This window comes from Nyctereutes procyonoides, unplaced genomic scaffold, assembly GCF_905146905.1.
Source record: "Nyctereutes procyonoides isolate TBG_1078 unplaced genomic scaffold, NYPRO_anot_genome, whole genome shotgun sequence".
In the NCBI taxonomy this organism is placed as follows: domain Eukaryota; kingdom Metazoa; phylum Chordata; class Mammalia; order Carnivora; family Canidae; genus Nyctereutes; species Nyctereutes procyonoides.
The window spans coordinates 62,116,466-62,134,759 of record NW_026575049.1 but is presented as its reverse complement, the minus strand read 5'-3'; the positions used below and the strand labels follow the sequence as shown (position 1 = coordinate 62,134,759).

At 36.6% G+C, this 18,294-nt stretch overlaps 1 protein-coding gene across 2 annotated transcripts in view; it reads right to left on the bottom strand.

Moving 5' to 3' along the window:
• The window catches only part of PEX13 (peroxisomal biogenesis factor 13), a 33,566-nt gene that overhangs the window by 13,981 nt on the left and 1,291 nt on the right, over positions 1 to 18,294 (bottom strand). The window contains exon 2 of one of the 2 annotated variants that reach the window (XM_055328948.1): positions 9,583 to 9,685. The exons of the other annotated variant lie outside the window; for it this stretch is intronic. Coding sequence (XP_055184923.1) covers positions 9,583 to 9,599 — 17 coding nt within the window. The 5' untranslated portion in view covers positions 9,600 to 9,685. The remainder of the gene's footprint in view (positions 1 to 9,582; positions 9,686 to 18,294) is intronic. 2 annotated transcript variants of the gene reach the window in all.

The window sequence follows — 18,294 nt, the reverse complement described above, 5'->3', positions numbered from 1 at the left end:
TGCTGGCATTATTAGCAGATCTTCAATCTATTTTCTCAGAGTTAGTTACAACTATGTATCTGTCTTTGCTTGCACCTAAATGGTACTATCTTAATTACTTTTTTTTTAAAAGATTTATTTATGCAGAGAGAGAGAGAGAGAGATAGAGGCAGAGAGAGAAGCAGGCTCCATGCAGGAAGCCCGACGTAGGACTCGATCCCAGGTCTCCAGGATCACACCCCGGGCTGCAGGCAGCACTAAACCGCTGCACCACCAGGGCTGCCCAATTACTACACTTTTATAGGAGGTCTTAGCATCAAATAAAACAAGTCCTCCTACAATGTTCTTCAAGAGTGTTTTAGCTATTTGACCCTTTGAATTTCCATATACGTTTTAGAATCAGAGCTTGAAGTTCTACACCCTCTCCCCCCAAAAAACCCTACTGAGATTGTCTGGGATTACACTGAATCTGTAGATTAGTTTAAGTCACATTTTTATAATAGACTTTCAACTAACATTTATTAGCTCTCTAAAAGATTTTCCTCAATAATGGTTTTTAAAAATAACTTTATTGAGTCTCCATAATGTTTTATAGTTTCCATGTGGCAGGTTTTCTCTAAATTTATTCACATATATTTGGTATTTTTTGATGCTATTGTAAATGGTGTCTTCTAGAATTTCACTTTGATACTGTTATGTATAAATTATAGATTTCTTGAATATAGTCCTTGTATCCAGCAATCTTGCTTTTGATTCTTCTGGATTTTCAAAAATCTTAAGGATTTACAATCAGATTGTATATGAATAATGGTAGGTTTATTTCTTCTTTTTCAATTCTTACAGCTTGATATCCTGAATAGAAGTGATAACAGGGATTCTTGTCTTGTTCCTGATTTTAAAGGGAAGGTTCTCAATATTCACCATTGATTATTAAGTTTGCTGCAGGGTTGTTGTAAATTTAGTAGTTCCTTTTCTATTTCTATTTGCTAAGAGTTTTTTTTTTTTCATGAATGAACACTGAATTTTATCAAATTATTTCTCAGCAACTATCATGATTATGATTTTAATTATGAATTCAATTTCTTTAGTATCATGCCACTTAAAATATGGTCTGTGGACAGGGCTAATTTATGAATCATATGTACTGATCTATAATGAGTGAAGTACAAATGAGATTTGTTTAAGTAATCTGAATTGCTATATTTTAACTGTATTTTATAAAAGTACTGGCTATAAGTACAAATATTTTGAGAAGCACTGCTTTATTTATTTATTTAAAAAAGAAATTTATTTATTTATTTATTTATTTATTTATTTATTTATTTATTTATTTATTTATTTATTTATTTATTTATTTATTTATTTAATGGAGAGAGATAGAGACAGCCAGGACAGGCAGGAGGAGCAGCAGGGAGAGGAAGAAGCTGACTCCCTGGTGAGCAAGGAGCCTGACCCAGGACTCAATCCCAACACCCTGGGATCATGACCTGAGCTGAAGGCAGATGTTTAACCGACTGAGCCACCCAGGTGCCCTGAAAAAGCACTGCTTTAATAATTACAGGACTATTCATCGTCCCTATTTGTAAATTATACCTTGCCTCATCCCCTAAATTTCTTCCCCTTCCCTTCTGTCTTTTCCGTACTTTTGTCTCCTTGTGCAAAGATAATGTTGGATATTTTCTTATCCTTCAGTCACTGCTATTCAAGAGTCAATCTACCACAAAATAAGTATCTTGTACTATAATGTAAATCAGTGAATTCTTAATGCCAATTAAACTAAATAGTGTCTCATTGTCAATGTTGCTTTACATCCTGGCCACAGTTTCATTATCTTATAGACTGCTATTTCATTGTCTGAAAAACCACAGCCAGTCCATACTCTCAGTAGTTACAGAACATGCTCTAAGTCACTAATTCTCTCTGTAGCAATGTCTAATCTGTGGTTAAACCCAATGAGTTCATAATTTTGGTTATTGTAATTTTTAGTTCTATATATTCCTTTTCCTTTTAATAGTTTCCAAATATCTGCCAAAATTCCTTATGTTTTCTTCTTCCTTCAACTTAAAAGTCCCTTTGGTAACTCCATTTTCTGAAGCCTATGAATCTGTTGTTTTACTTAGTTGCTATTGTTATCTAATGTCCTTCTGGGTCCTGTTATTTGGTTTTGCTTATGCATCAGACATACATGAAGAATTGAAGCAAGAATTTGAGACTCTGAATGATGTTCTCTTCCTCCAAATATATTTCCTTCTGGATACTGGTTTCTTAACTATCCTCTACTTCAGACAGGCTGTTATCAATCTATGATATCCTTAATCTAATTACAGGAACTAAGATGATTTAAAGCTGGGCTTATGTTCCTGTAAGGGCTGTCTGGTTCCTTTCTACCCTCATACCTAGAGGTATCTTTTCAGGGTCATAATACAAGATATGGGTAATTTTTCAGCACTTTCTCTTGGAAGACTAGACTCTAACCATGCTCCAAGAGTCTGTCAAAAGTGTTCTTCAACTAGCTTTTCATCATCTAAACTGCTTCTTTTGGAATCACCAGTAGTAGTAGTAGTAGTAGTAGTAGTAGTAGTTCTTCTCCTTTTCCTTCTTCTTCTAAGGATTTATTTATTTATTCATGAGAGACACAGGGAGAGGCAGAGACATAGGCAGAGGGAGAAGCAGGCTCCTTGTGGGGTGCCCAATGGGGGACTCAATCCCAGGGCCCCGGGATCACGACCTGAGCTCAACCACTGAGCCACCCAGGCGTTCCTCACCAGCAGCTTTATGGGAATCCACTCTCACCTTTGTGGATTCCCATCTTTTTCTGGATCTGGCTCCATAAATCGTTATCTTCTTATTTGCTCTATAATGCATTCAAGGAGATGTTCTTATATTCTTCTTAGCTTTTCTATTTGTCCTCAGGATTTTTTTTTCTAAATTACTTCTTCTGCCATCAGAAGTCCTTCTCACAATTCTTTGTCCATCATTATATAGCATCTTACATTCCTATACATGTCTGCCTCTTCTACAAGGAAAGCTCCTCATAGGTACAGGAGTTATCCTTGGGATTGGATAACTTTTCATCACCTAGTACATTACATAGCATATTATAGGTACTGATACAAACACTATGCTTAAGTCTCTCTTTAGTGAATATTTAAAATACATATATCACCCGGACTATTAACACAGATTTTCTTTATATTTCCTCTATTTTATAAATTTTGATGAATATGTTAGTTTAAAAATTATAAGGAAATAAATGTAAATACTTAATAAGAAAAAAATAAAAGTTTCCCTCTTACTCTTCTCTGTTTTTTTTTTTAATTTTTATTTATTTATGATAGGCACACAGTGAGAGAGAGAGGCAGAGACACAGGCAGAGGGAGAAGCAGGCTCCATGAACCGGGAGCCCGACGTGGGATTCGATCCCGGATCTCCAGGATCGCGCCCTGGGCCAAAGGCAGGCGCTAAACCGCTGTGCCACCCAGGGATCCCTCTTCTCTGGTTTGAATGCTATTTCTGACATATAGACAAGTACAGTGTCCACATATGGTTTGTCTTTTGGTTACAACCAGCAAAATAAGAACTAAACAGGCCTATGACTGAGAGTAACAGAAGATTTGTATATTCAGTGCTGAATGTGCCCAAAGTCTTCCGACCTAACTTTTTATTTTGAAAAACTTAGAAAAAAAAGTTGAAGGTACAATACCCACATTCCTTCTATCTAGATTCAACAACTGCTATTGTTTTGTCACGTTTTCTCTCTAGTTTTTAAAAAATTCTTGAACCGTTGAAAGTAACTTGTAGACTTGATACATTATTTAAATACCACAGCATGTATTTCATACAAAACCACATTATTTTCCCATCTCTAAAAATGAACAATTCCATATTATTATCCAATTGATATTCAACATATATCCATTATCCTCAAAAGTCTTTAAATAGCTTTAAGATAAAATTCATATATCATGTACTCAGCTATTAAGTATAAAATTAAGTGGTTTTTTGGTATATTCACAGAGAATCAACCTATGTGATTCCAGAACATTTTCATCATCCCAGAAAGAAATCCCAAATTCATTAGCAATTACTACTCATTCCCTGTTCTATTCCCAATCCCAGGCAACAACTAATCTAATTACTGTCTCTATAGGTTTGTCTATCCTGGTTATCTCATGTATAGTCAATTCTTGTTATTTTCGATAGTTATATTCTATAAAGTTGCTGTGAACATTGAATTAGCAAATACATAATCACTGCTCCTGGTTCGGAAAACAATGCACTTCAGTACTATTCTTAGGTGCCATTTTAAAACAGCAAAATCACGAACAAAACATGTGATGTGAAAATGTGGCATCCATTAAAAGTGAAAAATGTGGCATCCACTAAACTGTGAAAAGGACACCTGTTTATAGCATAAAGCTGAAAACAAGAAGCCAGAGTGTTGCTTTGTTTAACCTTGGCTGAGAGATGACTCAGATCTTTTGCTACTCTAAGCATGTTTATGAACCAAAAGCAACTGTATCATTTTATATTTCTACCAACAGTGCATGAGGGTTCCAATTTTTCCACACCTTTGTCAGCACTTGTTAATATTTATCTTTTTCATTTTAGCCATCCTAGTGGGTATGAAGGGGTATCTCACTGTGGTTTTGTTTTGCATTTCCCTGACAGCTAATGATATTGAGTATCTTTTCATGGGCTTATTGGCCAGTTTTAGATCTTCTCTGGAGAAATGTCTATTCAGATATTTTGCCCATTTGAAAATTTGGGTTATTTGCCTTTTTATCATTGAGTTGTAAGAGTCAAACCTCTTTTTCATGTTGTTGTGTTTTTTTGAACAAAAATTCAATTAAGGTTCATACACTGCATTTGGTTTTTTCCTCATCTCTTTTAAATTAGAATTATTGTTTCTTTGAAATGCCTTTGAGTTTTTGAAGAGTCCAGCCAGTTTTGTTTTAGAATGTCTTACATTCTGGATCTGTGTTTCCCTAAAATGTTGTTTTTCAGTGAGAGAGCATGTGTGCAGAGAGGAGCAGAGGGAAAGAATCTCAAGCAGTTTCCTGCTGAGCATGGAGCCCAAGATGGAACTCAATCTCACAACCCTGAGATCATGACCTGAGTCGAAATCAAGAGTTGGACACCTAACTGACTGAACCACCCAGGCACCCCCTAAAATGCTCTTTAAATATATCTGTATCCTCTAGATTTTCAGTTAAATTAATCATTGCATCTAAAGGTTTAGTTAACATTTTTGGCAAGAATAATTCACGGGTTATGTTTACTTCATATTGTATCACATCACAAAAAGTGGAGTCAAACTTTAAAAAGGGTCAGCTAACTGTATTTTCTTTAGAGGTGTTCTAAAGTAGGAGCAATAATAGATAAAGTGAACAAATAGGCATATCTAGATTTATGGAATAGAAACTAAACAGAAATGCAAAGCTATGGGCCTACTCAATTCTGAGTCTGAAATCAGGCAGTGACAGCCAAGACTCAGGTTTCCAGGAAATAACAAGAATGAATAGTGCTCCACTCAAATGAAACTATTTCATTGCTTGAAGCAATGGGTTGGAATGTACTACCTTAGCTTCTAAAAAGAGATTATAAAGTTTGAGATTATTTTAAGACAATATTTTAAGATTTTTAGAAAGTTGCAAACTAAGAAAGGTAGGACTCTGATTAAGGTCTCAAGCACAGGAAATGAAACAAGTAAGCAACTTACTCACTGGCTTAATCTTTTTTTTTTTTTTTAAGATTTTATTTATTCATGAGAGACACTGAGAGAGAGGGCAGAGTCATAGGTAGAGGGAGAAACAGGCTCCCTGGGGGGATTCTGATGCCGGACTTGATCCCAGGACCCTAGGATCATGCCCTGAGCCAAAGGCAGACGCTCAACCACTGAGCCACCCAGGTGCCCCTCACTGACTTAATCTTTGATATCCTTAATCTAAACTACTATTTTTATACTTGATTCTTATATGACAGGGTGGATGCTGATGAAGCAGACAGAGGCAACAGGAATCCTACTAGACAAAAGTAAATGTAGAAGGGAAAGAAGAGGAAACAGAACTCAAAAATGCCTGTTCAAAACAAACATATCAAGAAGACATGCAAGAAGAATGAAAATTCAGCTTCTTGGGAGGATGGTGGAGGAATAGGGAACCCTAGTTTCATTTGTCCCTGGAATTCAGCTAGATAGCTATCAAATCATTCTGAATTCTTGCAAACTCAAACGGATCTAAGAATTGCTATAATCCTATAAATAGAAAAGTGAACACTTTTTGCAAGGTAAGAGGTGCAGAGAAGTGAATCCAAGGCTATATATTGGGGGAAAAAAAAACAAAACCCACAGGGGTGAGGGAGCCTCAGTCAACTACCAGAGAGTGATATAGCAGCGGAGCATAAAACCGGAACTTTTAGAAATTTGCTCTGTCATATTAGACAGTATAACTCTAGAAATTTTATAGATTAGTTGTTTGGATGGTTAATTTACCTATTTGTGTGAGTTTGGGATCCAGCTTCATTTTTCTCCCAAAGGGTTAATAAGCATTTTTATTAACATCAATTTTTTTAAATAAAATTTTACCATTAATTTTTATTGTCAACAAAATTTCTACTCTGGTTCTACTTCTGAATTGTTTCTTGTTTCACTGAATGTGTTCTCTCTTGATTCTCTGGATTTTGTTATTTCCTAATAAACCTGGTATAACCTCCCCCCGCAAAAAAAAAAAAAAAAAAAAGAAAAAGAAAATCTGCTCTAGTTGGGGGACATCCCTGCCTGAAAGTGGAGTGGAATCCTAGGTAGGACAGTGCAGTCTCAGGATCTCTGGTTACAGAAAGAACAGGGATGCCTGAGTGCAGCAGAGTTCCCAAGCTGAGGAGCAGGGAAGCCAGCTGCAGTGAGTCCAGGAGAGGGCTTTCAGAAAAAGGCTGCCATAAATTGTAAACTGTGGCACTGCAGGTGACTGCTCTCCCAGCAGGGGCCCAGCAAGAGCCAGAACTGGGGGGATACTCCCCTCTTCGTCCTGGAAGGAATGGCGCACCTGTGTTCAGCAAGAGTCTGTAAAGTTTAGAGACTTCAAATGGGACTGCGTGCCTGAGATAAACATGCTCAGTCACAGACTAGGTGAACAGAGTACAGATGGAAACCAGGGAGACAAGAGTGATTGACTGCTTTCTGTGAAGGCTCACTGAAGAGCAGAGGGTACATATTTTCAGTTCTGGGCTGGAGATCAGGGCACAGCCATTTTCATCGTCTAAAGCAAGAGGGAAACCTTTCAGGGAAAAAAAAGCCACACAGAGCAATCTGAAGCTGCTTACACAGAGCCTTGCCACCTGGCAAGAGGGTGCAATACCGCCGGGGCAGAGACACCTGAGAATCAGCAAACAGGCCCCTGCTCCAGAAGACCAGCAAGAGCATTAGGCTAATAACAAGTTTACCAATCACACAGAATTGCAAAACCCCACTATATAGAATTTGGGGGTTTTCCCCCATGATTCTTTAGTCTTTTGATTTAAATATTTTTTTCTTTCCCTTTTTTTTTTTTAAAGATTTTATTTATTTATTCATCAGAGACACACAGAGAGAGGTAGAGACATAGACAGAGGGAGAAGCCAGACTCCTTGTAGGGAGCCCAACGTGGGACTTGACCAGGACTCCGAGATTACGACCTCACCACTGGGCCACCCAGGTGCCCCTCTTTTTTTCCTTTTCAACTAGTTTCCTATGTTATCAAATCTTTAAAAAAAATTTTTTTTTTAATTTTTATTTTTACATTTATATTTTATTTACATATATATCCTTCATTTGTGGCTTCCTTTCGTTGTATTCAATTTTATTGTTGTATACATATATAAGTTTTTCTTTCTATATGATTTTGGGATGTAGTTTCTTCTAACAGACCAAAATACATCCAGGACCTAGTGTATTATTCTGTTCTGTCCACCTGTTTCATTATATTCTCCCCCCCCCCCCCGCTTTTTTTTTCTTTTTTGGTTCTGATCTCTTCTGATTTGTTTAGTGTATATTTTGCTGGGGTCGTGGTTGATACTTTTGTACTTTGTTCCCTCATTCATCTATTCTTCTCTGGACAAAATGACAAGATGGAAAAACTCACACCAGGGGAAAAAAAATAAGAGGCAGTACTAACTTCCAGAGACTTAATCAATATGGATACAAGTAAAAAGTTGGAGCTAGAATTCAGAATAATGATTATAGAGATACTAGCTGGGCTTGAAAACAGCATAGAAGACACTAGAGAATCCCTTTCTGGAGAATTAAAGAATTAAAATCTAATCAAGTTGAAATCAAAAGGCTATTAATGAGATGCAATAAAACAGAGGCTTAACTGCTAGGATAACTGAGGCAGAAGAAAGAACCAGCGATATAGAAGATAAAATGATGGAGAATAAAGAAAATGAAAAAGAGAGATAAACAACTATTGGATCATGAGGGGAGGATTTGAGAGATCAATGATACCACAAAGCAAAATAGTGTTAGAATAATTGGTGTCCCAGAAGAAGAAGAAAGAAGGGCAGAAGGTATATTTGAGCAAATTATAGGAGGCACTGACCCCCCTCCCCCAAAATCAATAAAAACAGGTCAACACCTTGACATATAATACCCAAGCTTGCAAATTTCAAAGACAAAGAAAATCCTGAAAGCATCTCAGGACAAGAGGTCCTTAACCTACAAAGGTAGAAACATAAGGCTTGCAGCAGGCTTATCCACAGAGACCTGGGAGACCAGAAAGGACTAGCATGATATACCTAGGGTGCTAAGTGAGAAAAATATGCAGCCAAGAATACTTTATCCAGCAAGGCTGTCATTCAAAATGGGAGAGATAAAAAGCTTCCAGAACAAACAGAAACTAAAAGAATTTGTGATCACTAAACCAGCCCTGCAAGAAATATTAAAGGGGATCCTTTAAGCAAAGAGAGCCCCAAAATAACATAAACCAGAAAGGAACAGACATAATATATAGAAACGGTGACTTTAAAAGTAATACAATGGCACTAAATTCCTATCTTTCAATAGTTACTTTGAATGTAAATGGCCTAAATGCTCCTATCAAAAGACAAAGGATATCAGATTGGATTAAAAAAGCAAGACCCACTGATATGCTGTCTGCAAAAGACTCATTTTAGACCCAAAGACACCTCCAGATTGAAAATGAGGGGGTGGGGACGCCTGGGTAGCTCAGTAGTTGAGCATCTGCCTTCAGCTCAGGTCGTGATCCTGGATCTGGGGATAGAGTCTTACAATGGGCTCCCTGCAAGGAGCCTGCTTCTTCCTCTGCCTGTGTCTCTGCCTCTCTCTCTCTTTCTCTCTGTGTCTCTCATGAATAAATAGGTAAAAATCTTAAAAAAAAAAAAAAAAAAAAAAGATGGGATGCCTGCCTGGCTCAGTGGTTAAGCATCTGCCTTCCGCTCAAGGCGTGATCCTGGAGTCCTGGGACTAAGTCCCATATCAGGCTCCTTGCATGGAGCCTGCTTCTTCTGTCTCTGCCTCTCTATGTCTCTCATGAGTAAGTAAATAACAAAATTTAAAAAACACATTGATAATTATACAATAACAGTAGAGATCTTGAACACCTCACTCACAGCAATGGACAGATCATCTAAGCAGAAGATCAACCAAGAAATATAGGCTTTGAACAACACACTGGATCAGATAGACTTCACAGATATCTTCAGAGCATCCAACCTAAAGCAACAGAATACACATTCTTCTTGAATGCACATAGAACATGGTCCCGAATAGATCACATACTGGGTCACAAATCAGATCTCAATGGATATCAAAAGACTGGAATTATTCCCAACATATTTCAAACCACAGTGCTTTATTTATTTTTAAAGATTTTATTCATTTATTCATGAGAGACACAGAGAGTTAGAGAGGCAGAAACACAGGCAGAGGGAGAAGCAGGCTCCACTCAGGGAGCCCGACGTGGGACTCGATCCCAGGTCTCCAGGATCACACCCCGGACTGCAGGCGATGCTAAACCGCTGCGCCACCGGGGCTGCCCCAAACCACAGTGCTTTAAAACTTGAACTGAGTCAGAAGAGGAAATTTGGAAGAACTCAAAAACTTGGAGGTTAAAGAGTATCCTATTAAAGAATGAATAGGTCAACCAGGAAGTTAAAGAAGAATTTTAAAAATTCACAGAAACAAAGGAAAATTAAAACACAATTGGGATGTGTTCAAAACCTTTGGGATGCAGCAAAAGGCAGCCCTAAGAGGGAAGTAAATAGCAATATAAGCCTTTCTCAAGAAACAAGAGAAGTCTCAAATACACAACCTAACCTTACACCTAAAGCAACTGGAGAAAGAACAGCAAATCAAGCCTATGCAACAGAAGAGAATTAACAAGGATCAGAGCAGAAATCCATGATACGGAAATAAAAAAAAAAAAAGGGAAGCAATCAATGAAACTAGGAGCTGGTTCTTTGAAAGAATTAATATGATCAACACTTATCAAAAAGAAAAAAGACCCAAATAAAATCATGAATGAAAAAGGAGACATCACGACCAACATCAAAGAAATATAAACAATTATAAGAACATCTTATGAGCAACTATATACCAACAAATTAGACAATCAGGAAGAAATAGATGCATTCCTAGAAATATATAAATTACCAAAACTGAAACAGGAAGAAATAGAAAACTGGAACAGACCAGGAAAACCTCCATAACCAGCAAGGAAACTAGCAGTAATCAAAAATCTCCCAAGAATACCTGGGTGGCTCAGTGGTTAAAGGTCTTGGGATCAAGTCCTGCATCAGACTCCCTGTTCAGTGGGGAACCTGCTTCTCTCTGCCTCTTCTCCTCCCTCTGTTCATGCTGTCTCTGTCTCTCAAATAAGTAAATAAAATCTTAAAAAAATAAAATCTCCCAATAAACAAGAGTCCAGGGTCAGATGGCTTCTCAGGGGAATTCTACCAAACATTTAAAGAATCAATACCTGTTCTTCTGAAGCTGTTTCAAAAAACAAAAATGGAAGGAAAACTTATAAACTTTTTCTATGAGGCCAGCATTACTACCCTGATCCCAAAAATCAGACAAGGAATCCACCAAAAAGGAGAATTATAGACCAGTATCCCTGATAAACATGGATGCAAAAATTCTTACCAGGATACTAGCCAATAGAATGCAGCTATACATTAAAAAGATTACTCACCAAAACCAAGTGGGATTTATTCCTGGGGTTTAAGGGTGGTTCAACATCCACAAAACAATCAATGTGATACACTACATTAATAAAAGAAAGGACAAGAACCATATGATCCTCTCAATAGATGCAGAAAAAAACATTTGACAACGTAGAGCATCCTTTCTTGATTAAAACTCTCCACAGTGTAGGAATAGAGGAAACCTACCTCAATATCATAAAAGCCATGTATGAAAAGCCCATAGAGATTATTCTCAATGGGGAAAAATGGAGAGCTTTTTCCCTATGGTTAGGAACATGACAGGGATGTTCATTCTCACCACCATTACTCAATGCCATATCAGAAGTCCTAGCCTCATCAATCAGACAACAAAAAGAAATACAAGACATCTGAATAGGCAAAGAAGAAGCCAAACTCTCACTCTTTGCAGATGACATGATACTCTATGTGGAAAATCCAAAAGACTCCACTCCAAAATTGCTAGAGCTCATATAGGAACTCAGCAAAGTGGTAGGATATAAAATCAATGCACAGAAATCAGTTGCATTTCTATATAGTTATAACAATGAGACAGAAGAAAGAGAAATGAAGGAATTGATCCCATTTATAATTATACCAAAAACCGTAAGATACCTAGGAATAAACCTAACCAAAGAGGTAAAGGATCTGTACTCTGAAAACTATAGAACACTCATGAAAGAAATTGAGGAAGACACAAAGAAATGGAAAAAATGTTCCATGCTCATGGATTGGAAGAAAGAATATTGTTAACATGTCTATGCTTAGAGCAGTCTATACATTCAATGCAATTCCTACCAAATACCACCCACATTTTTCACAAAGCTGGAACAAATAATTCTAAAATTTGTATGGAACCAGAAAAGATCCCAAATGGCCAAGGGAAAGCTGAAAAAGAAAACCAATTGTGGCATCACAATTCAGGACTTTAAGCTCTATTACAAAGCTGTAATCATCAAGACAGTATGGTACTGACACAAAAAGAGACACACAGATCAATGGAACAGAATAGAGAACCCAGAAATGGACTCTCAATTCTACGGTCAACTGATCTTCAACAAAGCAGGAAACAATATCCAGTGGACAAAAGGCAGTCTCTTCAACAAATGGCGTTGGGAAAATTGGACAGCCACAGTGCATTTTCTTACACTATACACAAAAATAAACTCAAAATGAATGAAAGGCCTAAATGTGAGACAGGAATCCATCAAAATCCGAGAGGAGAACACAGGCAGCAAGCCCTATGACTTTGCTAGACAAGCTCTAGCTTCTTGCTAGACACATCTCCAAAGGCATGGGAAGGCAAAATGAACTATTGGGACTTCATCAAGATAAAAAAGCTTTTTCACAGCAAAGGAAACAATCAACAAAACCAAAAGACAATCTAGAGAAGAAGAGAAGATATTTGCAAATGTTTTATGAGATAAAGGGTTAGAATAAAAATCTATAAAGAACTTACTGAACTCAACACACAAGGAACAAATAATCCAGTCAAGAAATGGAGAGAAGACATGAACAGACATTTCTTCAAAGAAGACACACAAACGACTAACAGACACATGAAGAAATGCTCAACATCACTCGGCATCAGAGAAATACAAATCAAAACTACAATCAGCTCACAGCACTCGGAATGGCTAAAATTAACAAGTCAGGAAACAATAAATGTTGGTGAAGATGTAGTGAAATGGGGAACCCTCTTACACTGCTGGAAGGAATGCAAGCTGGTGCAGCCATTCTGGAAAACAGAATGAAGGTTCCACAAAAAGTTAAAAATAGAGCTACCTTACGACCCAGCAATTGTACTACTAGGGATTTACCCCTAAGATACAAATGTAGTGATCCGAAAGGGCATGTGCACCCCAGTGTTTATAGCAACAATGTCCACAATAGCCAAACTATGGAAAGTGCCCAGATGTCCACTGACAGATGAATAAAGAAGATGTATAACACACACTAACACACACACACACACACACACACACAGGAATATTACTCAGCCATCAAAAAGAATGAAATCTTGCCATTTGCAACAATGTGAATGGAACTAGAGGGTATTATCCAAAGCGAAATAAGTCAATCTGAGAAAGGCAATTTTCACATGATTTCACTCATATGTGGAATTTAAGAAACAAAACAGAGAAGCATAGAAGGAAGGGAAAAATAAAGGAAGATGAAATCAGAGAGGGAGACAAACCGTAAGAGACTTAATCATAGGAAACTGAGGGTTGCTAGAGGGGATGGAGTTAACTGGGGTGACGGGCATTAAGGTGGACACATGAGGTAATGAGCACTGGGTGTTATATAATACTGAAACTAATACTAATACTTCTGAAACTAATAACACACAATATGTTAATTGATTGAATGCAAATTTAAAAAAGAATGCAAAATCATTCAAGGAAAAACAAATTTCATATAACAGTTTAACAAAGATTCCCAATATGTTTAAAATAGTAAATGAGCTCAATGAAGCAATAATGTCTATGAAATAAAAACTGAAATGCAATAAAAACATGTAAATATGAAAAAAATTCTCAAGGGACAAGGGTCCATTCTGGAAGAGATGGTTGACAGGACAAGAAGCTGTACAGAGCTTTCAAAAGACTCCTTGTCCTAGAGAGACAAAAACTAGAGTTCAGAACTCCTAAGGAGGACAGCCAAGGTAAAACCCCACACTTCAGATTAGGACCTTACACTAGTAAAGGTAAAATTGTATACATGAAATAGGCTAGCCCTTGTAGGAACTAAAACCACAGTTTTGAATCGGCTCAATTCTTGACTGGATTAAATGACCTTAGATTGCTAGTGATACAAGATGCCTGTCAAAGGCAAAACTCTCAGGAAGAAGACAGCATTCTAGGCCTCAAATTGCCTATACGATGTCCAGCTCTCACTAAAAAATAATTTGGATTATATGAACACTAGCCTGTATGCAAAAAAAAAAAAAAAAAAAGAACATCAGATAATACAAAGAGATCCGTAGGGGTCCAGATAACGGAGTTATTAGGCAGAGACTTTAAACTATGACTAAAATAGTCAAGGAAAAAAGACAAGATTGAGATTTTTCAGTAGACAATAGAAACTATTAAGCAAGACCAAATGGATATTCTAAAACTAAAAAATTAAAATAACTAAAATTATGAATTTAATGATTGGTTCAATATTAGATTAGACACTCTGAAAGAAGAACATCACTAAACCTGAAGAGAATTCAGAAGAAAATACCCAGAATGAAGCATGAGTAATAAAAGACTACATGCAGAAAGACTTTAAGGTATGGGCTGTACAGCGAAATACACAGTTCAAATGCAGTTAGAATCAAATGGATGAAACGATGATGGGCAGAAGCAGTATTTGAAGAGATAATGGCTGAGATTTTTCTGAAATGAATGAAAGACATCAAATCAGATTCAAGTATTGCTATGAATCCCACTCAAAATAACACAAACAAAATCATTCGCATTCAAGTTCAACAGAGTACAATCACCGAATATCAAAAACAAAGAGAAAAATCTTTAAAGCCACCAGAGGAAAAACGAGATTACTTTCAAAGAAGAATAAGACAGAAATGGATCAAACTCTCAGAAAGCTTACAGAAAACTAAAAGGAAGCCAAAAAAATGTAGGTCTCTTAATGACAATGCTGAGTTAGCAGATCTCTAGACTCTCTAGACTTACCCCTTAACTAAACAAGAAATGTCTTTATAGTCCAAAGTGTTGAAAATCATATAGTTACTTGTAGTAGAAAGTATTCCTTATACAATGTTTAACAGGACTCCCGAAGAAGAGATGGGAAAGAACAGTGCTTAAACAATAAAGATATAATTAGTGAAAATTTTCCTGAATTAAAGATTGAATCCTTAGAGTGAACCTTACAGGTGCTGAGCATGAACACTATAGCTACTGAGCAGGAAGAAAAAATATACATGTCTGCATATTCACACCTGAATAGAGCACAATAAAGCTCCCCTTGGTAGGGGACCAAGGTATCGGGCAAAATCTTAAAAGCTACTAAGAAAAAAATAATCTATAAAGGAATAAAAATTAGACGTAACAGAAAAATTTCCATAGCTATACATCCTGGATATAAAGCCAAAGAAGTACAGTACAAAGAAAGAAATTTACAGGCTAGTTTCACCTAGATATATATATAAAGAGCTTAAAATGTAAAAACAGAATTGAACATTGTATTTTAGAAAATAATCACAATTAAGCAGTTCATCCAGAAACTTATGGATGGTTCAACATAAGAAAGTTAACTGATACAAATAAACCACATTTTCAAATTTAAAAAATACATATGATTATCTCAATAAATGGATAAAAGTCATTCATAAAATGTAATACTCCTTCAAAATAAAAATCTGAGCAAGGTAAGGAGATAGAAGTTCGAAAGGAAATCTATTAAAAACCAAAAAGCATAAGGAGTGCCTGGGTGGGCAGTCCATTAAGCATCTGGCTTCAGCTCAGGTCAGAGCCCTGGGATTGGAGCCCAGCATCATGTTAGGTTTTCTGCTCATCGAGGAGTCTGCTTCTCCCTCTCCTTCTGTGCATTCTCTTTCTCTCTCTCAAATAGATAAATACATCTTTTTATAAAAAAAACCCCAAAAACAACAAAAAAAAGCAAACATCATATCTTCATAGTGAGACTTGAGAAGCATTCCAATGAAAGTCAGAAGCAATACAAGGATGATGGTTATCTATGCTAGCTTATTTGTGAATGATAGAACTGTCAACATGGAACACAAGAGAATTTCAACTAAACCACCAGAACAACTTGAGTCTGAATTATGCTGGATATAAAAGATGGAAAAATACTTCCTCGAGATAGTTACATTATTTAAGGCAAAAAAGATTCAAATTCTCAAAAAGTTCCAATAAAAATCCCAGTAAGTCTTTTTATAAAGGGTAAATGTAACAAAGGCAATTTTGAAGAACAGCAATGTATGGAGGTTGTTCACATACCAGGTATCAAACTTATTAACAAGACAGTGTGGGGGTGCCTGGGTGGCTCAGTTAAGAGTCTGACTTTTGATTTTTGGTTCAGATAGTAATCTCAGGGTCATTAGCAGGGGTCCCTTAGTGGGGAGTTTGCTTGAGATTCTCTCCTTCCCTCCTCCTGCTTGTTCTCTCTATAAAATGAATAAATACAATCTTAAAAAAAAAAAGTGGTGCTAGCATAAGAATAGAAAGACCAAGAGAACATATCAGAAAGCTTCCCAAACAGAACCCACACATTTATGAATGTTTAATATGATGCAGATGGCATTATAAACTAGTATGGTATAAATTAAAGATACTGGGGTATTTATCCCCATGGGAAAAAAAAAACCCTATATTCTCTACTTTGCAACTGATTTTATACAACAGAGTCAGTTTCAGGGAGATTAAAGATATGAATGTGAAATGCAGAATATTTTTAAGAAATAGAGAAAAATTTTCTTTTTTTTTTTTAATTTTCTTGATCCGAGGCAGAAAGGGTTTCTTAACCAAGACAGAAAAAACACAAACAATAAATATGAAAATTTTGGCTATATTTAAATTAAAAGTATCTATACAACAAAAGTGAACATGAATACAAACACAGCAAGAAGACAAGTCACAGACTGAAAGGTATTGAAAACATACAAAAATAGAGTAAGTATGAATAAAGGACTTTTAACAAGTTGATAGGCAAATCTGAAGCCAATAAAAAAAGTGGGCAAGAAATATCAACAGAAAAAACTCAAATGGCTAATTTAATATTCAAAAAGATGCTCAATCTTATTACTAACCAGAAAGTACAAATTAAAAATGAAATATCATTTCATATCTATTAGGTTGGCAAATAAAGAACTAAAAAATAACATCAAGTGTTAGAAAGAATGTAGAAACACAATACTTTGCTAGTGAAAATGTAAACACTGGTATAAAACCACTTTGGGGAGCAACTTGGCAATAGTACTTGAAGCTAAGCATACCCTCCACCAAGCAATTCCACTTCCAATAACAATTAGGAAACACCTTGGAAATGAGGACAAGAAGAGAGGCACAAGAATGGTCACTGCAGGGGCGCCTGGGTGGCTCAGTCGGTGTCTGCCTTAGGCTCAGGTCGTGATCTCACTGTCCTGGGATCGGTTGGCATTGGGCTCCCTGCTCTGAGGGAGTCTGCTTTTCCCTCTCCCTCTGCCCCTTGCCCCTGCTCATGTTCTCTCTCTCTCTCTCTCTCTCACACAAATAAATAATCTTTTTAAAAAAATCACTAGCAGTTTTTAATATGTAGCTAATACTTTTAACACCTACAAAAGAATAAGTTTGTTTTAATAGAATATCCTTTGGCGATTAAAATGAACTACAGAGATAAGTATGAACAAGAGAAACCTCAAAATCAGTATTTAATGGAAAAAAATTTGCAAAATGATAGTTTGAACATAAAGTCTAAAAAACACACTAAACACTATATACAGATACACACACACACAGAAAACACAAAAACTACTAAACTATAAAAACATAATTGGGTACACAAACCACCAAATAGGGACAGTAGTTATAGCAGGAAAGAAGAATGGGGGGCTTAACACTTTAAGTTTTATATTTATTTATTTATTTATTTATTTATTTATTTATTTATTTATTTATTTATTTATTTATTTATTTATTTATTATTTATGATAGTCACACACACACAGAGAGAGAGAGACACACAGAGAGGCAGAGACACAGGCAGAGGGAGAAGCAGGCTCCATGCACGGGGAGCCCGACGTGGGAATCGATCCCGGGTCTCCAGGATCGCGCCCTGGGCCAAGGCAGGCGCTAAACCGCTGCGCCACCCAGGGATCCCTATTATTATTTTTTTAATCTGAAAAAAAAAAAAATCTGGGGCAGATCTGGAAAAAATGTTCTTAAAGCTAGCGTGAGTCCGCAAGTATTCACTGTCTTAACACTCTACCAAGTTTCTATGTGTTTAAAATTCTCAACGAAGAAAAATGGGGGGGGGAGGTTAATTTTACATAAACAGGACTTTTAACAAGATGCCAAGTATAAAACCTGTCTTCCCAAATTGCTGTCCAAGGTTTAAAAAAAAAAGTCCAATGCGGGGGGGGGGGGGAATCCCTGGGTGGCCCAGCGGTTTAGC